Genomic DNA, 23,276 nt, shown 5'->3' on the forward strand with positions numbered 1-23,276 from the left:
AGACAACAGGTGGTCTTCTCATATCTGGTTGAAGGATTTTATTTTCTTCTCAGAAGTTTAGTAAATTCTAGCCTCAAGAAATGAACTCTTCCCTTGCACCTAATAATATGCATTTGGGTACTTTCTTAATTTAAAAAAACCCAGCAACTTGATTATATTTTTTTGTAAACTATCATGTGTGTCTTTAGAACATAGCAATTTGAATAGAAACACATCTTTAAAGAAATGCTTAATGAAGTTTTTACTTAGAAAATCAACTCTCTTATTTCTATTAAGACTTGTCTAATTTAATGTTTGTGGTATAAAATCTCATAAATCAGGATTTTTTTTTCCTATGATGGAGTCATTTTTCTGACAAAGTTTTCCAGAGTTACAGCTTGGTAGTTGAGTGAAGCTTTGCAGAAGAGGTGATCGTTGAGTTCAGTCTTAAAATGAGTGTGGGAGTCCATCAGTCAGGTGGAGGACCCTGTTCAGAGATTTGGATCCTGAATACAATGGCTTGCCTGGGTGTGTGCAAGGAACAGATTGAACCAGCAAGGAAATCTAGAACCAAGTCAGGGTCAAAGACTTCATTTTGTGCTTGTAGCTGCTTTGCATTTTTTCATAGCAAAAAGCATTTTGAGGATTTTTTTATACTTGTATTTACCCTAAAATTACATCCTAAGTGTGTAAATTATTATACTCTCAAGTAGTTACCAAAGCATCTTTTTTCTGTATATAGAAATCATCATAGCCCCTGCTTATAAATCTTTCTTCTGGATGTCCTCATTCAATCCATTCCAGTGAACTTCTTTTGTACTTGGATCCCCAGGAGGTCTAGGTTGTCTCTTAAAATTCTGGACTGTGCTACCAGTGACCTCACTGAAAGTTATTTCTTTGATTCTCAACCTCTGCTCTATGACCACTTGGTGCCCTGTGTTAAGTAATCTTTTTTTAGTATGTTGCCTTTGGCAAACTACACATCTTTATATAATTTTCTAATTATTTTTTCTTTTGATCCGGACATCTGGATAGTTCTTTGATGTATTGTTCAGCAGAACCCAGAATTATTTGTTTTTCCCTAGAGAAGCTGAAGAAACATTTTTTATTTATTCATTACAAAAGTGCATGTATGCAAACACATGACTCTTGGTTGCCTAGGCATCTTAGTGCCTTTTCCTTACATTCCTGGCCATATTTGATGGAATAGCCACCCTTTGGTCCTGATTTTTCTATCTTCTGCTGCATCTCACTGTGTACCTCAGTACCTTGCACAGATCCAGGAGGAGTCAGTTTTTGTTGTTGTTGTTTTTTTAATAGGGATTGAACCAATGATGCTTTATCACTGAGCAACATCAAAAGCCCTTTTATTTTTAATTTTGAGACAGTGTCTCACTGAGTTGTTGAGGCTGGCTTTGGGCTTGCAATCTTCCTGCCTGAGTCCCTGGGATTACAGGTGTATACCATGGTACCCTGCTAGGAACCAACTTCTTATACTTTAATCCCATTCTATTTTTATTTTCCTTGCTGTCACTCTTTCACCCATTGTCTGAATTGGAGATACCTGAATTCATGGTTCACTATGTTCACTCTACTTTTTAGGAGGCAGCACATCTGTTCTTTTGTTAAATCCATGGGCTGATAATTTTCACTATGTGATTTTAATAGTGTCCCCCTATGTCCAGGTCCTAAATAAATGAAGTCATATTTAAAACTAGTGTTTTGTAAATGTACTTATGGGTGTAGAGATGAGAGCATCTTGATTTTAAGTTATACCCAAATCCACTGGTGAGTATGCCAATGATGAGTCCAGAGAGAAGGCACGTAAGGTGAAGATGAGGCAGAGGTGGTGTCATGTTACTGCATGCAGCTAAGGAGCACCAGCAGCCAGCAGAAGCCACGGGATCATTGCCTTTCCAACACCTTGCTTTCGGATTTCTGTCCTTCCAAACCATGAAAGAACAACTTTGGGTTGATCTAAGCTACTCAGTCATGGTAATTTGTTATAGCAGTTCTAGGAAACCAATCTATCAGTAACTCCAATTGTAACTCCAATCCTGGTATTCTTCTGGTTGTACCTTGAACTCACTGTTACTTAGTGATTCATTATACCTGTAAACCAGCATATTTAAAACCAAAATCATTTTTTCCCTCCTAGACTGAAAAGCTAAAGATCATCTTTGACTTTTTTCCTTATTCTTTCACATCTACTTAGAAACCAATTCCTCACATAGTCACCCTTCATAATGTCTTCCATTTCCTTTGCTGAAGTCATTCCTAAGAAAATCTAGGCAGACTAAGGTGAGAAATAGCATTGAACTTGTCCTCAGGATGCTCTAAATGAAGCAAGCTGCCACATTTCTATTTGTTAATTATCACTTCCCAGTTCAGAAACCTCAGTTTGCTGTGATTGATTTTCTGGGTCTCAAGTTTCTTTACAGACTGATCATAACTTTTTAAACTCTTAATCCTCGTCATTTCCAGGATGCTTTTAACTCTGACCACAAGATTTGACTTATTGTCTCTCATGTGAAATCCTGCTTCCTTTCCTTTCATAATTGAATGGCCCTATTGCACTTACGAAAGTGCATGTATGCACACATATGAATTCTTGATTGCCTAAGCATCTCAGTGCCTTTTCCTTACATTCATTCCTACTAACTCATTCAGTGGATCCTTTTTTTTTTTTAACTTAAGAATTTTTTTTTCAGATTTTAGCATAGAATACTTTTTGCTTTCTCTGAACATGTCTCCTTTTTATATTTTATGTATATGTTTAGGTAGTATATTCATATATTACATAATGCTAAAGATAAAAAGGGGAATACAGTGAAAATCATCCTTTTCTGCTTTGTCCTCAACTAAATTCTTCTGCCCAAGGGCAACCAATATCGACAGTTCGAGTATCTTTCAAGAGATAATGTATGCACATTCAAGTCAATACTCATACTACCTATTGTTCTTTTCCCGTGGTCATGTGCTACTTACACCATGTTATTCCTCACTTTTGGTACTTAATGATTCATTTTGGATATCCTTATTAGAACATAAAGGGCTTCCCTTGTTTAAAGATTGAATAATATTACATTGATGGATATAACAGGATTTAATTATCCTGTCCTCTAAAGACAAATATTAGGGTTAAATTGTCATCGTTTAACAATTTAAAGCTCTGTTAAATTTTCCTTTTGTCCTCTTCCAACTATAGGGCAGGAATTGTATTCTCCAGCAAAATCCTATAACACTGTAGGTATTCAAGAGAATTGGTGATATAGTACAGAGAACTGACAAACATTAATAAGTAGAGCTTCCACATATCCAAGTATATTATATACAATGAGAATTTGTCATATCACAAAATTTTAGTATTTCATTTTTGTATCTGGTGAATTTTCTGAAACACTTGGATAACATAGGTTGCTTATATTTAGTTTTATAGTAACTGGACCACATGGCTTTTAGCAATGTTTTCTTAAGCTTTTATAGAAAATCCAGAATTTTGACAACCTTATATTTAAAAATCAAGGATGAACAGCTAAAACATTATATTATATATTATAATGTGCATATAAATATAATTAACCATTGGATTGATATTACTTATATACAGACATTCAGAAAATTCAGCAAAGCATATCAATTACTTAGTTTACTGATTACTTGCTGAGGCTGGTCTTGAGCTTACAATCCTCCTGCCTCAGCCTCTTGAGTTACTGGGATTACAGATGCCACCACTCCTGGCTGAACTTTGAATTTTAAAAAGTCACTATTTTATGTGTTTGAAAGTATAGGCATGTTGGGGAAAATGTAACTGGAAGAAAAAAATATTTGTACAAATCTGTTCTTAAGTATGAAAAGAATTTTAGATACACTTATATCCTATGATTTTCATTGTGATGCAAAGTAAACCACAAGGGTGCGCTGTTTAACAGAAGTACAGTGTTGTAATCTTTTCCATTTTTTTTTTCTTCCAAACTACTAAAGTAGAAAGAAAATATTGGAAATATTTACGTTATATTAGAAATACAAATGCTTACTTTGTATGATGAGTAAAGTGACAGAAAATAGAGTAAGAGAGATAAATATCAGTAATGTCTGACAGTGATTTATAATTAGCAGTTTTATCCATTTTGAGTTTTGAGTTCATTTTAGTGTTCTTTTAAAGTCACTAATACTATGTTTGCCACAGTCAAGGCTTACCAATAAGTTAGTTCATCTGTATCTTGGAAAAAAAAATTGTCAAACACATCTCTTTTATATTTTTTTTGGCTGCCCGTATTTAATAATTTGCCTAATTCCTCTAAGACATTTCTCAATATTGGCAAATTAAGATATTTGGATTGTGTTTTGGAACTTATACTGAAATTATTCACATTACAGGCTGTTGATTTTCTGAGCTGATTTTGACAACTGATTGTGCAGTTTCCAAAGAGGACTCATAAAAGATTAAAATTAGTAAGATAGTAGAAATTTTTCTTGGAGTAGTTCTGTACCTAAAATTTTCCCCATTTAAGAATGTATTTTACAGAATACATATTTCACTGTCAATTTTATGTCCTTAAATTTTTCTGTACTTTTTCTCTCATTATTTCAGGCCTCATGTCATTTTCCCTATAAAGGTAGATATATTCCTATCTACAAAAATGTTCATTTGAAAAGAAAAACTTTCCAATTAGAATTTTTCTGGCAGTTTTTAATGGAACTTTTGGAGCATTTTGTAGTTCTAATGATTCAAAATGTCATTTCTGTGACAAAATATAAAATATTTGACTCATTCTGTTATTTATGCAAACCATATCCCATGCATTAGTATAGAAAATGTATATAGTTATATATAGTAAGACAAACATGTGTGAAACAGGAAGTCAAAAATGCAGTGACTTGACTTAAATTGAAAGTGACTTATAATTCTGGAACTAAGTTCAGAAATCTAGTTTCTGCACTATATGTGCAGAAACTAGATTTATTACATTAGAAGAAGAGGTAAAAGAGTTGAATTTGTGGATAATCTTGATTCAGAATTCATAGAACCTTTTGGAGAATTTTTCATTTGACATATTTGGTGTGTCTTTGCTGCTTAGAGCTATGTGTATACAACAGCCACCAGCTTTTCCACTGACCACTAACATGGTATGCCATTTTCTTGGGATATTGAGTTGTGGCTGAAAACACAGTCGGAACAATCTCTAGTGGATATTTCATTTTGTCTCCTTTTGCATTCTGCCACAAACACTCAAAAAATTGAGCAATTGAGACTTTTTGCCATCTAGTATTATGCAAGTGAAATTTAATACCTAGAGTATTCATTTTTAATAAGTGACTTAATTTTTTAAAATATGTGCTGTCTTCATATTTTACTCACTTTTATATCAATGGCTTACAAGCATATGATGTATCTGCTTGTATGAGTAGGTATATATTTGTTTTCATTTTACTTAATTGATTTTAATCCTACTTCTTTTCAGCAGAGTAATTAAGGCTGTACTCTTCTATATGTAAAGTTTGTATTTGTAATCTTTAAGAAATATACCATTTTTTTTTAATCCAGATCATCGGGTAACATTTTATTTTCCCCTCCACTCTCTTCTTATCATATAGAAAGTGGACCACACACATCATTCTACAACTGCTTAGGAACAGTGGTTACCATGGCGTTTGTAGTTTGATACATGGAATACAGCTGTCTGTACTTCCAAAAATATGACTCGTTTCAGTAGAGAAATGCACTGGCACAGTATATTTAATCTTTCCCAGATATAAAGCATATTTTGTCAATGTGGTTTTCATAAGGTTCATTTCAAGGGTCACAGTAACAAAAGCTATGGTGAATGCTTATATATTGACTATTAATATTCCATATCAAGTTTAAAGAATATTACCCAGTTAATCTCCACAATAACCCTCTGTATCACTACTTTTTAGTTTTCTGCCCATTTTAGTTCTGACCGAAAAGTAAAAAAAAAAAAAAAACTATGCTCATTATAAAGTTAAATTTTAAATAAAAATATTATTCAAAGAACAACGGGTTCTGGGATTAATGTGGATTTCTCTTCCTTATCTATTAATATGCAAAACAGTTGTCTCTCTCTAAAATTGCACAAGATATTCATAAAACCATATTGAAAATCATCAGTGTTAGGAGGCTTTCTGGACCAGTCTTTGTGGTTCAAAGTTTGCTTAGCCTGTCTGCCATGGTGTATTTTGTACCTCGTGGAGAGATTCACCTTTCAGTGGTAATTGGTTTGTGTTAACAGAAGCCAGGGCAGAGAGAAGCGGGCGTCTTTCCTAGAATGATGATGATAAGCTTATAGAGGTGGGACACTGTCTGGAATGAAGCCAGCTATACATCTTTGGTGCATTTTTTGGAATCAACTGAATTGGCCCCAGTTTGTTTACCTGTAGGTGTTTCATATCTGCTAAGATGATAACAGAGGACTAGAGTTACCACCATTCCCTATCTTTAAGCTTGATCATGGGCTCTGCGCTCTTCTGGTTCATCCTGTCTTTTCCCCACAAGATATACTATTGAGAGAGGCCCTCATCTTTAGGCTTTAACAAAATCTTATAAGCAAAGGATTCTCGATAACAAGAATTGGTTGTATGCTATCTCAGAAAATTGTAGGGCGTATGAAATGAAATGCATGTTGCCTCAAGAGAAGTGTAAAAACGTTTTCAGGTCATAAAAACCAAGTTGTAAAATTTGTAATTTTTTTTCTTCTTTGCATAGAAAAGGGCTGGAAAAAGAAGTATATTGTGGCAGAACAGGAATTGACGTGGTTTGGAGAATGGTTACATTCTATTCTTGGGCCTATGATTTTTTTTTTTTTGTCCTTGTCATTTTTTTTTTTCCCATCATCATCATCTTCATTGAACTTCTCTGTGGCTTGGTTTTCTCCTCTGTAGAATAAGGTTTTGTAACTATGTTCATCAAAGTGTCTTCCAGCTCTAGTATTGTAAAATTATTTTAATCCTTTTATTGTCTTTTAAAATTGGACGAAAGGGCTTTGTTATGGGAAGTTTTGATCAGTGGTAATGGGATGGTGACGCCTACTTCAACTCTGTGAGGATTTATGAAACCCAAACTACAGAAGCAACTTAAGACATTGAATAATGGACATCTTTCTCCCTGGACTCCTGAAGGAGCACATGGGTATCACTAAAAAGTGGTCAAAGACTTAGTTTCCTGAAGATGTGTTCAAGTTACTGAAGTTGCTAAGATATTCAAGTTTATTAACTTGCTAAAATATTTCATACTATCTCATAGTATTTACTAGGAATATATAAGCTGGAGAAGAATAATGTTGATCTGTCCCTTAAAAAAAAAAAAATATATATATATATATATAATTATAATTTTACAGGATTTCTTAGGTTCTCTCTATTTACTCCGCTCCTCCCCACATGTGAAAATAATATTGTAAACAGATAATAAAAAAACTCCTAATAGATATATTAAATAACATTATTAAAATTAGGCTACTGTTTATATCCCTTAATTCAATTTTTTTCTTTTTGTGTTCTTTAACTCTTATCTAGAATGCATTGATTCCAGTGACCCACATCTTATGATTCACCTAATGATTAATAAGTGACCTAGTAACTAGTGCAAAGCTAGTCCTCAGCTAGTCATCAGTCTTTTGAACACTATTTAGTTCTGTTTTCAGCTTTTATTTAGTTTCATTTGAACCAGTGAATTTTGATTTGGATGAGAATTATGGGACACTAACTATCTGGCCTGGTTTTCAACCTGACGTTGCCCTTTTTGCTAGAGGATTCTGTTTTTCCTTGTAGTGTTTCCCTTTTCACAGAGCACAAAGTTTGGTGATGTGTGTTTCTATTACAGGTACAGTGGTCACTAATGGCAGACAGACTTATCAGTAGCTTTAACTAAAGTAAATAATTGAATATCTCTAATGATTAACCATAGCAGTTTCTCCTGGTAAATAGAAACCCGTTTTCTCATATTGTAAACCCTTTAGACTTAAAATAATTAATCTCAACCACTGTTAAAATAATATATATATATATATATATATATATATATATATATATATTTTATATATAAAATAATAATGTTTATAATGTTTACCTTATAATGTTTACCTTTTACAACCAGCATACATTTCCTTTGGTCAAATTATATATATAAAAATATATATATATATATAATTTGACCAAAGGAAATGTATGCTGGTTGTAAAAGGTAAACATTTATAAGCAATTCTTTATTTAATTCTTCATGTAAACTTCGCCTGTTAGATTGTTCAAATTTATATACTCTAATGCATATTCACATACTCATCACCAGCATTTAACAAACTTGTGTTAAATATTTAACTTTTATTAAAGTCCTTCATGGTATGATGAAATAACTTGAAGTGATTAAAGGTGGCGAATTTTAGAACAGTGAATTTGGCTTACTCAGCGGACTAAGCACAGGTTCCTGAACATTGAACACTGTTGGGTTTTAAGGTTGATCATAACTGAGATTGTTTCCAGTAGGACTTCCACTGCCACTGTCACCAAAGAGAAAGACAGTCTTAAGTACCTCCTTTTTTTTATATCCATACATTTCACTTTAACCTTAATAACTATCATGTTTTTATTTTGTTTACGGAATACATTCACATGCTTTAAAACAGATGTCATGTAATAACAGCTGATATATATGGAACATGTACTGTGTACTAGGCACCATTTTATATATGCTGTGGATCATTTAAGGATCACAGCACCTTTTAACATAGATATGGTTACTTTTTATAGATGAGGAGATTGAAGGTCACAGAGACAGTAAATGGCAAGTTTCCTGGTTCTGCCCCTAGTGTTGACCCCAGGATCATCATTATGGTGGGCTATCTTCCAACATGAAAAACTTCTATGAACCTCCCTCTGGTTTAAACAGATTCACATTCAGCACACCAGGTGATTGAATTCTGATCAGTGCAAAAGTAGGGTTACTTGGAGACTATTGGGAGCACATCCTGAAGGACACAGGAGAATAAATTCTAAATGGAAACTTGTGTATTACTTAAATAACTGTGGTAATTTAGGAAGTTTACTTTCTAGCTGTAAGTATTCCTGTTACAACCACTGTTAAAATATGTGTGTGTGTGTGTGTGTGTGTGTGTGTGTGTTTGGAGCCTTTCCAATCTTTTGTATTAGGATATATATACAGTATACATATCTGAGTACACACCAGCCTTCTTGGCTGCAGTCTAACCAAGAAATACTTAAGTGTTCTAATGTAAATACTCCATCTTTTCCAGCAGATTTTCACCCAAGAGAAGGATATGTTTAGTAGATACAGAACATCTTTTCCTCAAAGACCAAGTACTTCTCCAGGTCGTCTTAGTAGTGATATTTTAGTCAACCCCAAAAAACTTCAAATTTGACTTTTAGTAACTTTTTTTGGCTGTTATCTTAACTGACTGAAGCTCTTTTCTGAGAGTCTCTTTTTATAAAAACAACTAACCTCTTCTGTATCCTATAGGACGACTGAAAATATAAAGCTATTTCTTAAATTCTATTACTAGTATCACATCTCAAAATTTACATTTCTATTATTAATCTTGTATTGATTATCTAAACTTACAATTCTTATTAATTCAGAACTCCTGCTTTTGGATCTTCTTATACCAATTGTTACATTTATATTTTGTCTCTTTATTTAGCAAGTTTTCACTATTAATCATAGGATGGAATCTAGTTATGACAGGCACAAGTTCTACCTCGTATCAATTAGTAAGAATGATGTCTCTCCTAATGTCCTTGTTCTGAGAGTCTGTGGTTCAAACTGCAACTCTAGAAATGTACATCCATTTATACCAGTGTTTTGTAGAATGATTTTACTATATATGCTTCCCAGGGTATCCAGGGCTTTGCATTCCCTCAGTTGTCTTCATAAATGCTATTTATTTATTTTGACAAGTTTTAAATTCCTTATTAAGAGAAACATACATATTCTGTACAAAAATGTTAGCTTATTTTAGGATCTCCAGACTGATAAATATATGAATATGTGGGTATTCTGTCTTTGAGTTATGGATAGGTTCACATGAATTTGTGAGTATAAAAATTCCTCTCTTTTTAAAATTTCTATGCTGTCTGCTTTACTGTATTATGAAAGTCTTTAGCTCTTACACACTATTGTCTGTGAAGTTCATATCATGACTGCTTTTAGCATGTAATAGGTGAGATCTATAAGTGACAGTGATTGAGAATATGGCCTAAGATGGAAGTATTTTTATTATATACCTCATGAAAGCAATCAGTCAAAACGTGAGAAACATGAAATTAAGGAGGAAAATCAAAGATGTCATTACTTGGTTGTGCTCTTACCGCATTATTACTAATAAACCAGGTCTGCAGTGAGAGTGATGCTTGAATAAGGCTATACTGAAGTCAGTTTCTCAAGAAATAACAACTTTTGATTTTTAGACAAATATTTTTAAATGTTCTTTTAGCATTTAACCATCTCCTTGAGTTTCTCTGAATTTGCTAATATTATAAGAGATCAAGTAAAAGTTTCAGACCACAGAGGCATTATAATCTACTCAAATCAATATTTACTGCTAATTCCTCACTATGTTTCTTTATCAGCTGTTTATTACTGAGGATCCTTCTCTTGAATTATTTAGGAGGTCTGTTGGGGATCCATCCCATGACCTCCTGGGGTGGGGGGAATGATCACTATAGTTAATCAGAATTGACTTTAGTGACTCAGAATCAAAATCTGAATTTGAGTGGCAGATTTTCTTTTCTTGCTAGATTATTGGAGGTCTGAGTTCTGAAGAAGGAACAGCACAATATGATGGCAAGGGCTAGCTGTAACTATATACCAACTAATATGGTAGAAGTTTAATATTTTGTGGGATGGTGAGATCACCAGCCACCTTGTCTCTCCTTCCTTAAGAGGAATGATGAATGAGGGGTTTGTATAGTATAGCATCTGCCATGTGGGCTTGTGTTTCTATCCCTGTAGTGATCCATCGCTGTCTTCAGTATCTCACACAGTTGGCAGTGATGATGGCTTTTAAATCTTTTTTTTTTCTTTTGGGGAAGGTTTTTTTTTCCCCCTCTGGCAGAAGTATTAGAAAGTTATGAAATAGCAAATTTGTCAATTTTTTCTGGATGTGTAGCAAAGCACAAAGACAGAAAACTTCTTATGTATTGGATTATTTTGCTTGGATGTACTTACATGGTCCTGTAAGATTGGAATGACCCAAATGTACACAAACATCTAGTCCAAGTTTATCAAGACTTCTTACCCATGAAGAAGAGAATATAGAATTCATTTTCCACTCACTTAAATATTTATTGAGAAACTTCTGTGTGCCAAACAATTGTTCTAGAATTACAGCAATGAGCAAAATAGGAAAACAAGTTCCTGCTCTTACAGCCAATTCCAGTGGAAGCAGATAATAAACCAGTAAATAAGCCAAAAGCTGTTAAAGGCTGATAGTAAAAAATAAAGCTTGGAAATGGGATAGAAACTTTTGGAGTCAGGGAGGAAGGCATTGGAAGGTGACATGTGAGAAATAACCAGAAGGAAATGAGGGAGGAAGACATTAAGCTATCAGAAGGAAGAACATTCTAGGTACAGGAACAGCCAGGGTAGCCACCCCAGGAACACTCCAGGCACACATGAGAGGCAGCAAAAAGGCCAGTGTGACTGGAGTGAGCTGTTCTGTCCTTACAGATGGTCAGAGACATCTAGGAACCAGGTCATCAATTAAAAGGACTTAGATTTTCTGTGCCAATTAGGAAAATACTAGAAGGTTTTGAACAAAACATCCTAAAATGACTTACACACTTTAACAGGATCCTTTTTTTCTGCTATGTTGAGAAAAGACAGTAGGCATGCAGCGTAGAAATAGAGCCCTGTTAGAGTGTTGTCAATGATTCAGACTCTGGTAGAAGTCAAGCTGATGCTGGGTGCCTTTTAAGTGAGGAGCCAACAGGATAGACTTGTTATGGATGATGAGAGAGGAGATGACAGCAAACAGAAGGATGACTTGCTTTTTGCTGAGATAAAGACCATGAGAAGTATAGAAATTGGGGTAGAAGGAAGAGAAGGAATGACTGCCAAGATTTCAGTTTTAGACGTGCTAAGTTGAAGTGGCCTTGATGTGGAGACCAAAACAGGTCATTGGATGGAGTAGACATGAGTTTACAACCATCAACATGTATATAAAACTTAAAGGTAACAAATCATCAAGAGAGAGTCTAAGTATAGATATTAACAAGAATATGGCCAGAGTTCTGGTGACACCAATGTTGGTCAGAAGATGAAAAGTAATAAACCAAGAAAGCAGAGCAGCCAGAGTATGGATCTGTTGAGAGTGAGGAATGTGGTGTTCTGGGTAAGAAAAAGCACTACAGAAGGAAGGTCATGTGTGTTTATTGCTGCTAACAGGTCCAAAAAAAAAAAAGAGTTCTGAGAAATGACCACTGATTTATTTGTGGTCAAGGTCATTGGTGATTTTGATAGGAAAAGTGTTAATGGGTCAAGGGTTGGTAAAAGTTTAATTGGGAAACTCAAATGGGAAAAGAGAAATTGCAGAAATAAACTATGAACAACTCTAAGTTTTGTTATAAGTGAAAGAGCAAAGATGGCGTGTCAGTAGGCCAGGAGGCATCAATCTGCCTGAGGAGGCAGGATAGTCCTAGGGTCTGCAGACATTCACCTTCCAGGAAGGTGAGCAGTAGCCATTTGTAGTCTGTGACCTCAAGGACCTTATCTTGGGTAAATATAAATTCTTGAAACATTTTCCACTGATACACTGGTGCTAATAAGAGATAGATTAACCAAGCCAGCTATTAGTGTACCAGTACTTTTCCCCTTTTTAACCCTTACTTTACATTCAATAATTTCTCTGATTCTTCTGTAAAAGTTAGTTTTTAACTGTATTTCTCAAAAGCCTTCTACATTTCAATTTATTTTCATATTTGTCCCCTGTCCTAGTCTAAGTTAGTTGAGGAGGGCCATATTTTATTTTTCCTTACATTTTACCTTACTTCACAGATTTTCTTTTGTTCCATAACTATTTTTTGAATAAATTACTATTGTGCTTCATTTTGGTAGATGATGGATTTGTTATAAAGATCTGTGTCTTCATAAGGTTTGCAGTTAATTTCTAAATATAAGATTGTGTTTGGTGGTTTTGTTTTTTACAGAGTCCCTGTGAAGCAGGCATGGTGAGAACAGACTCACTGCAGCTCAGTAGCTCCTCCATCGGGACTTCATCTTTGAGGAGAACAAAGCGAAAAGCACCTTCCCCACCCTCCAAAGCAGCCCAGAGTTCCAGTGATGGAAATGGCCAAGTGACTGGTAATGTTACTTTTCCCATTAACACTATCATTTGTATTATGTTCTGCTTAATACAAACAGAAATGATATGTTTGTCTTTTTATTAAATAATGACATTTAGGATTTATAAATAGTCCCTGATTATTCTCACTTGACTGCTTTCTATGAATCTGCAACACAAAATAAAATGACAAAATTATATGGCTTCATTATCCTAAAATGAGCAGATTGTAATTTGTAAACTTATTTAGAAAACATTGCCACTCCAGGATTGACTTATATAGTAAGAGGAATGAATCTAAGTGGAATTTTGTCATTTCACAGTTGGGTAGTAAAATGACTTTTAGCAAGGTCAGAGCTCAATTCTTTCTGGATTGTATAAAAAAAAAAAAGCTACAGTGAAGCTGTAAAGGTGTTTTATGTATGAGGCTTGTTTATAAGTTGTGTTGTTCCTTTCAGCCCTGCAGTTAGTAGATGGGATTCCTCCAGACAGTGCTTTGGAAACAAGCTCCCCTGAGGGGCCATCCAGCCCAGGTATGACACCTTGACTCCATTCTGTGTCAGTACTGAAAAAGAATTTCCATGACAATTGAGGAATGGATTTAATTAGAATGCTCTATATGAAAGAGATCAGATTCTTTGACCTCATTTCCCAAATTTATTTCTTTGTGAAATGAATTCTCCTTCCCTTACTCCCCCCAGGAGTAGAGATTAGAGTCTGAAACTGGCACAAGATCAACATTTCAGTTCTAGAATTATACCTGGAGGACTTTCCCTGTTTGGTCTCTTGTTTTTCCTTATTGAATGTCAGGTCGACATTTGTTAACCTCCTTCCCAAGAGTACTGACACATGATAGTTAGAAACGTTTGGTATGTTTAGGGAAAAAAATTTACATTAAAATATAAGCATAGTTTCTTTAAGCAATGCTTCTAGGTATGAATTCAATGACCAGGTATCCTACTGTCATGGTAAAAATTTGTTACCCTGAAAATAATTTCTATTATATAACTTGCATTAACAGTTCTCCTCAAATAAGTAAAATTCCAGTAAAAATAGAATGATTCAATCTAATACCATTTCCAATATTTTCAATAATAGCTACTTAGTGGCCCTTATAAAAAGATGTACAATAAAATTTCTCACCTTTAGCGTTTGTTAGACATAAGTGAATACAATAGATTGGAAATGTGATACAGAAATACAATATTATATGCTAGTACCTTAGCATGGGGATAATTTGGTAAGTACAACAAATACTTATTATGACTACCTAATTTTTAGAGTTTGTTTTCACAAATTAGTCCAGGAGCACCTAAATTTTAATCTGAATCTTTAATCTTTATGATATAGGAATTTGGAAATTAATATATATAAGAATTCTTTACTCCTGTGTTTGTGATTTAAAATATTATATAACTAATAATGATTTTTTTTCAGAATAATATCAGTGATACCATCTTATTCTACAAAGGAAATGTAATGAATAACATTAGCATATGTATAGTGAAATTAGAAGATTTTGAAGTACTGGAAAAAGATGTGCATGCTATTCAAACTCTGCTCGGTATCTGTTTCTCTCCCTTTGTTCTCTTTTCATCCTCTTGTTTAATGCATGGATAATTGTGAGCTCAGAAATCTGATTTCTTCGAAAATGCTTTCTGGTCTCTGCTTGCCTTAACTTTGTTGTCTAAGTGCCATTTCTACAGAATCTGCTTCTTTGGCAGAAGCCTACCTGGGCCCTGGGCTCCTCAGTCATGAACAGAGCACGGTTCCCAAACTGACAGATGAAGCCTCTCTCTCTGAGGGCCCTGGAACGCCTGAGGCAGCCATAGCATCATTGACATGTAGGTGTCAGGCCTTTCCTGATTGTGGCTTTGTTTTATGCAGATTAAGACATCATCCATTATAGACTTGATTACTTGTGAAGCCTTTCTGTAAGAATGTTTCATAAAGAAATTGGAATTTCTTTTCACTTGAAATTTTATCCATGGTTAGAGTTTACAATAGTAAACTATATAAATGAATATGATGCAATGTAAGATTAATAAACTTAGGAATTCTGTAGAGTTTTACCTTCTATTTGAGTTCCTGCTTTTTTTGAGGGAACTTTTAAACCTTACTATTTTCAATAAATTCACTATATATAATATAGTTTAGATTCAGAATTGCCAAAAATGAGAAGGAATTCAAATGTCCCCATTCTGAAGAATGGGCAAATTGTAGTTCATCCATGTCTTAGAATACAGTACTTCTACTTAACCATAAAAAAGGAACAACAGTGAATCCTCACAATGTGGCTGAATCTAAAACATTATGTTAAGTCAGGAAGCCCAGATATAAATGCCTAGATGTTACATTCTTATTCATGTGACACTTTTGCAAAGGTAAAACTATAGGGATAATGGTTGCCAGAGATTAGGAAGTGTGAAGAAGTTTAGGTGACTAATAGAATTTTCTGTGTCTTAATTGTGGTGGTAATTGTATTTACACAACTATATCAGTCCATCAAAATCCAAAGAATCATGTGAATTTTACTGAATGGAAATTATTTTCCAAGGATGAAAGAAAAACAATTCTAGTAGCATCAACAGTGCTGTGACATAGCATATTTGAATGAACGAATAACAGAAAAAAGGGATTGTATTTGAATAGGATTAATTTAACACAATTATATTTTTGCAAAGGAATAGTATTTAACAGGCTACTTTGCCATTTTTATGATCCCCAAAAAATATATTAGATATCTTAAAAGTCCTAGTTAAATTTTAAACTTTAATAACTTCACAAGTAAAATGCTACAGACTTACAAAAATGTCTTTTGGAAGTTTAAGTAGCTACATTTCTTTTCCATATGTTAATTGTTTTTTAATCTTAAATAATTAAAAAATATTCTTTTCAGTCAGTATTTGCTATTTTTAAAGGGACTGAAAAAAATAAGTTAAAATATTCAAATTATCTAAAATAAAAGAAACTTCAATCATTATACTTTCAAATGATTTTTAAACAATTTAAATAATTTCTTTTCATATTTATTCTTGAGAATTCTTAACAGTACTTTAAGATTTAGAACACCATGTTCTTTGAAAGTGAATACGCTGCCTTTAGAACTTTTAAACCTGAAATAAAATAGTTCTGATAGAACACTTGTGAAACTTATTCATTGTTCACAGCCCCTTCCCCATTTCTTTTTTTATTTTAGTGCTAGAATTTGGCACATACTAAATAAACTTGATTTTTTTTTTCAAAGTGTGAGCTTACCTGTGCTAATCAAACAGACTGAAAATTCTCTTGGGTGATTAGAAATTCTTAATATCATTCTAAGTGAAATAGGTCAGACTCAGATATTCTGACAAGGGTTGTATGTTTTCTCTCACATATGGAAGTTAGAAGGGAAAAGGGATCTCATGGAAATGAAAGGGAGTAGAAGAAGGGGATGGAAAGGGAGGGAGGAGCTGAGGGCATGGAAAGTATTAGTGGATGAAATCAATCAAAGTTTGCTATGTCCACGAATGAACATACCACAATAAATCCTGCCTTTATATATAATTATAGTGTACTAATTAAAATAATAGTAATGGAAGGCAGATCATTAGAGAAGCCAATCAAGGAGAGGGAGGAGTGGAGGGAAAGGGCAGGTAGTAGGGAATGAGATTGATTAAATTATGTGCATAATGTGTAGGCACATGACATAATGAATCATGCCATTATGAATAATTATCATGCACGGGTAAAAAATAATTATTGCCTTTTCTAAGACTTTTAATAATAGGAATGCTTTTCAAGTGGATAAAAATATATATTTAAGCAAGCTGGTATGATGTTTACAACCATCAAATCATCCCAGAAAAATTCGAAAAAATTTTTGAAACATCTTACTCATGCCTTATACCTTAATTGAGACCAGTTTCTCAGTGAGGACCTCATACTTGGGGAAAAAAAAAAGTTATGTATCTGAAATACTTGTGACAGCATGAGAAATACAGGGATAATGATGGGTAATTTGCTAAACAGCACATCAGTTAATATAATTTTCAAAAGAGCTGAATACATACTGAAAAATCATGTATAAAACACTTCTACATCTGAACCATCATGGGCTTTTATTTTTCTCAGTACACAGTTTTCAACTTATATAAATACACTCTTACTATGATATGATATTATAGACATATAATATTGCACAAGGCATCATAATGGCTATTGCACATGTCATGATAAAGCAACATTTGCCAAAATATGTACATATAAAAATTCACTTAAATTTTTAAATACTTCTTAGTACTCTATTAATGGGGGCATTTTTTATTGTTAATTTAAAGTACCCCATATTTGTTTCTTTTTGATACAGGGTCTTGCTATGTCACCCAGACTGACCTTGAAGTCCTAGACTCACACAGTCCTCCTGCCTCAGCCTCCTGAGGTGCTGGGACTACAGTCATGCAATACTGCCTGAGGCTGGGGATGGAACCCAGGGCCTCAAGCATGCTAGGCAAGCTTTTAACTAAACTGTATCTCTAGGCTCAATGCCTGTTTCTTAAGAAGCACAATGAACATACTTTTCTATCTCCACATTAAGAGATAAAATTATATTTTTAAGTATAAGCTTCAAATATCTTAAAATTTTTATTAAATTTTGTGAATGTGCTGATCACTATAATCCAATGCCGTAACATATTTCCCTCCTTTAGAAATAAAACTTTACTTGGATGTTTAATTTTATTTAAGAAAATTCCAGGACCTTAGTGTTTGGTTTAAATTTATTTTCACAGCTCATCTTGACCATTAACTATGGACATCAACTGCTAAGGATGTCTCCAACTTTATCATAGTACCACTGGTTGTCAATACTAAGAAGTAATGATAAAACACATTTTTATACAATGAAAAATTAGCCACAACTGTTGAAAAATGATAACTACACATATTAGTATATGATATTTAAGGTATTATAAGTAGATCCAAAGCTAGGTCGAAACATTGGGTATAATATACTTATATTTATATTAAATAAACCAACAAAAAAGGAAATGTGAATATGGATATCTGCTTATGTGTGCATGTTATGCTTTCTGACAATATACAGGAAACATGTGTTGGAGGAAGTTGCCTCTGAGGATCAAACTGGGTGGTAGTAAAAATTATCAGTGCTTCATACTTGTTTCCAGGTTAAAAACATATTAAACATTTAGATCATTTAACCCTGGTTGCACAGTAGAATCACCGGAGGAACCTTAAACATTCTTGGCTCCACCCTTTTGAGATTTTTATTTAATAGCTAAGGAGTAGGGTATGAGCTTGAGTATTTTCAAAAGGGGTTCAGATAATTTTCAGGTATAGTTAGTGCTAATAACTACTGAGTCAAACTCTATGTGCAAAAATCTCATGCTTGTTTAATTTGCATTAAAATAAACTTGTATTTAAGTTACATTGATTTACAGCATGGATTTAAAATCATTTTAAAAAACGTACTCTTAAATGAAATATTTAACTTGACATTTATGATGCTAAATCATCTTCTATGAATAAAACCTAGAGTGATAGCAAATTGTATTTAGGATTATATGCATGTGAGACAATCTTGTTATATATTAACATGATTATTCACATGAGAAAAACATTTCACTACTAATTTTGAACCTGATTAAAGACTTCAGCTAATTATTAAATATTCCTTCCTTGCTAGTATTACATAGGGTAAATGAAATAAATTAATATTCAGGATGATATATGCATTTCTTTGTAGCTGGAATAAGCTCTGATTATAGCCTGGAAGAAATAGAAGAAAAGGAAGAACTGAGTGAAGGGCCTAAAGATGAGGTGGAAAATATTTCTCTGAAGTCACCAGACATTCCTTTTGCATCTACTGATATAACAAATACACTGAAAAATGATTCTGACTCAGCCCTTGGCATCAATAGCCGAGAGGCCTCTCCAAACTCCAAGGAAGAAAACCAAGAAACTAGAAACACAGATGGACCGTAAGTAGTCTGAATGCCAGAGTGTTGCTGGCAATTTGTTTAGTTAGTACTATTCTTTTTTAGTTAGTACTTTTCTTTTGTTTAGATTCTACCACTCTTATCATCATCATGATAAAAATATTTATTAGTAGCATATCTATTTGTATGTAATTGTGTTCAAAGTCTATCAGATTTACTAGTTCAATATCCCTGTGTCATATAAGCCATAACATAATTTGCATGTTTTTGTATATTTTGCCTATTACTTATTTGACTTAAAGGAAACATTTAATTTTTATCAAATGCTCACTGGCATATGAAAAGAATTCTCTGTATTAGAGTATAAGTTCAAATCCCCAGTATTATTTTTACAGTCAACTTTATGATGCAGAAAGGCACTTTCCATATTATCCTAGGTAACTAAAGCTATAGTGAATTCCACATATATTATGTTTGAGATGCAACACCATGAATAAAGATGAAATCAGCCAAGTAAAATAAATCATCTTCATCAGAGGTTTAACATAATTTGCATGGGATTGTCTCCAAATTAAACCATTCTGTCACTAGAAAAAAATCAGTGAGGTCAATTCAAGTACGATTTACGTAATTGACTTTGCTAGATGGAAGACAAAAATGTTTCATTAAATTTCCTTTTTCTTTAAAAGACAAATAACCAAAAATATCAAAATAAAGACACTATTTTAGTAATGAGTCCATTTTCCCAAGCTTTTTATATCTTTCTGTGTAATAGGACCACTATATGAAAAAAAAAAAAAACTTAGGTTTCACAGAAACATTTCCTCTCAGTTGTAATTTTTTCTTTGCTTTTAAATTTTCAGTATTTGGCAGAAAGAGATGATTATTTCAGTCCATCTGTCTTTGGAAATTATTGCCTGTTTTCTTATTGTATGAGTTTGAATAGTATACACATATACAATATCATATCTTCCAGAGAGTCACACAGTACTGTGTATGATACAAGCAATGAAGATATGATAGCCCGCAGTGTAAGAAATTTGAAGTCCGATTTGGGCCCAAGCGAAGAGAATGGTGAGTTTTATAAACACTGACAGCTTATACATTGGTAGACAATGATGTGCCAAGGACTATCCTTAACACACATCAACTCATTTAATCTTATATATTGACTCATTTAATACCCACCTCATTTACAGGCTATTATGGTTACATTATTTTTAGTCCCATTTTATTGAAGATTGAATCACAAAGATATTAATTCCCACAACTAATAAGTGATGGACCTAGAATTTAACTCAGTCCGTATTACTCCAAAGTGTGCTCTTAGCTATCCAGTGCGTTACATTTGATGATGATGTTAAGTCTTAGGGATTGTTGAGCTTCAACCTTAGATCTTAAAAGCAATGTCCTCTAGGCATCTATTTCTGTTCTGTTTTTCTGTTTTCCTCTTAATTCTGTAGCACAATCCTATTTTACATCATACTCAATTTGCTATATTTTGGATGAAACTCATCTGCCTGATTTTCAAGGCTCAAACCATCTAATTATGTAATCTTATTTACACTTTCCCCAATTCTCATTCCCATCTCAAGACAGTTTCTTCTTTTTCCTATGATGTAGTTCCCTCCATTCTATCATTTGGTCTATGCTCATCCCATTTTTGCAGAGAAAACAATTTTCCATCTAAATCCTACCACTTTGTTAATTTTGTTACATGATTCCTAGAAGCCATGCAGTTCTGTATTCCTGACTCCTCAATTGAATTGGATCATCTTGTATCAGAGAAATTGATCTTGCACAATGATATATTTCAAGGGAATAAGAAGAAAGTGATTTATGAATGCTGATATCCCAACCCATGTTAACATACAAAACCCAGTTAAGATTCATAAAAAACATAAGACTATAATATTCATATTTGAATAAGAAGTCATAGTCCCAATGATATCTGTATATCTATGCCAGTTTCTTTTTTATGGTATGTATATGTAAACCTGAATGTGTATGCTGCTGATTGACTTTACTTCAAATGTTCAGTCCCATTCTGAGACACATGGAGAATGTCATTTCTCCATGTGTAAATCATTTCCTATTCTTTATATCTTGATTATTTTTTCCCTTCATATACTGTGATGGCAGTAGCATTCCTACTGAGAAATCATGATTTAAAAGCTACTTCTTTCTTAGCAAAAATGATTTAGTATATTATTTTCAAAGATTTTGACATCAAGTTAGCGCTGGGGTCACAGTACATTTACGTAATATTTATTTTGATTTGCACACACTTTGCAATGACCTTTTGTCAACTTTAGGTGATTTTAAAAATAAATAATTTATTATCCCTAAAGTGGTTTTATTCTCTTTTCACCTACAGTATACACTTATTTAAACCATCCTTTGGTCAGATTGTAGAGGTTTATATTAATTTTGAGTAGAGAAAGGACATTGCAGTACAGAAGCTACGTTCTCCTTCTACTGGCCACCCTTGGAAAATAACTTGGCCATTCACAGACCAAGTAAGACTCTTGTCAGATATGTATGAGGGGGAATTAGCTAATAAATTCAGTGGTGATTCTAAACATCCAGGCCTGAAATCATGGGGAATAATTGTGAAATGTTGATGAAAAATTTAGAGCTAAATTCAATGATTCAGTAGGTCTAACCCAATGAAAATATAAAAAACAAATTTGGAATATAAGACTAATAAATTAGTGTTTGTTAAGGAGGATTTAATATAATTTAATTTATATTTTTACATTGATTTACTTCCTCTTGGAAAATATTTCTGTTTTTGAAACTGGATAATATCCAGTTTCAAAATATATTCAGTGGAAAATAAGAAACAGCAAGAAAGAAGCAAATATATTTAGGCTCATTTACTTTTTTAAAATTTTTATTCTTTTTAGTTATACATAGCAGTAGAATCTATTTTTGTATATTTTTATAAGCATGGAATATACCTTATTCTAATTAGTATCCCAGTCTTATGGACATAAACAATGTTGAGATTGACTGTGATGTATTCATATATGTACATAGGAAAGTTATGTCAGATTCATTCTACTGTCTTTCCTATTCCTATCTTCCCTGCCCTTCATTCCCCTTTATCTAATCCAATGAACTTCTATTGTTCCCCTCCCCTCCCCTCCCCTCTTTGTGGGTTAGCATCACATATAAGAGAGAATATTTGACCTTTGGTTTTGGGGATTGGCTTATTTCACTTAGCTTGATAGTCTCCAGATTCATTTATTTACTAGCAAATGTCATAAAACCTTTCTCTATGGCTGAGTGATAATCCATTTGTGTGTGTGTGTGTGTGTGTGTGTGTGTGTATCATATATACATATATATAATATATCCATCATACACACACACACACACACACACACACACACACACACACACCCCTACCCACCATAATTTCTTTATCCATTCAATTGTTGATGAACATCTAGGTTGGTTCCATAGCTTAGCTATTGTGAATTGAGCTGCTATAAACATTGATGTGGCTGTGTCGTTGTAGTACGCTGATTTTAGATCTTCTGGGTATATACTAAGGAGTGGGACATCTGGGTCAAATAGTGGTTCCTTGCCAAGTTTTCTGAGGAATCTCCATTCTGCTTTCCAGAGTGGTTGTACTAATTTGTGGTTCCTTGAACAATGTATGAGTATACCCTTTCCCCCACAATCTCGCAAACAATCATTGTTACTTGTATTCTTGATAATTGCATTTAGGCTCATTTTCTATTGCCAAAAAATATGTCTTACATTCTTTTGTGCTCATAATAGTGTTCAGAATAGTGCTTTCCATATAAACATTAAATACTTAACCAAGTTAATTAAGAGCAGAAGCAGAAATGTGCCTCTTCTTTGCTTCCTTATCTTACATATTCTTAATTTTTAAATCCCAAAAGTTTTCAGTTCTTGGTCATTGAGAAAAGAAGTCACTCAAATAGTGAACATAATGTGATAATCAGTTGAATTTTATTTGGGAAAAATAAAAATAAATTATATTTTTAAATGACATACTTGATATAGTAATCTG

The 23,276-nt window shown here is 33.4% G+C and overlaps 1 protein-coding gene and 1 long non-coding RNA gene across 8 annotated transcripts in view; one reads left to right on the forward strand and one right to left on the reverse strand.

The window, feature by feature from the left end:
• The window catches only part of Cobll1 (cordon-bleu WH2 repeat protein like 1), a 148,844-nt gene that overhangs the window by 113,224 nt on the left and 12,344 nt on the right, over positions 1-23,276 (forward strand). For 4 of the 7 annotated variants that reach the window (XR_011709114.1, XM_071619117.1, XM_071619118.1 and 1 more), the window contains 5 exons: positions 13,159-13,312; positions 13,751-13,825; positions 15,017-15,136; positions 19,036-19,270; positions 20,205-20,302. Coding sequence is in view for 6 of the 7 variants with exons in the window: in XM_071619117.1 (XP_071475218.1) it covers positions 13,159-13,312; positions 13,751-13,825; positions 15,017-15,136; positions 19,036-19,270; positions 20,205-20,302 (682 nt within the window). In the remaining variant the exon portion in view is untranslated. The remainder of the gene's footprint in view (positions 1-13,158; positions 13,313-13,750; positions 13,826-15,016; positions 15,137-19,035; positions 19,271-20,204; positions 20,303-23,276) is intronic. The other 3 variants (XM_071619120.1, XM_071619122.1, XM_071619123.1) reach the window with 2 other exon arrangements.
• Positions 1-23,276, reverse strand: part of LOC139707650 (uncharacterized) — a 168,777-nt gene that overhangs the window by 70,342 nt on the left and 75,159 nt on the right. The gene's annotated exons all lie outside the window — the stretch shown is intronic.

This window comes from Marmota flaviventris, chromosome 11, assembly GCF_047511675.1.
Source record: "Marmota flaviventris isolate mMarFla1 chromosome 11, mMarFla1.hap1, whole genome shotgun sequence".
Taxonomy (NCBI): domain Eukaryota; kingdom Metazoa; phylum Chordata; class Mammalia; order Rodentia; family Sciuridae; genus Marmota; species Marmota flaviventris.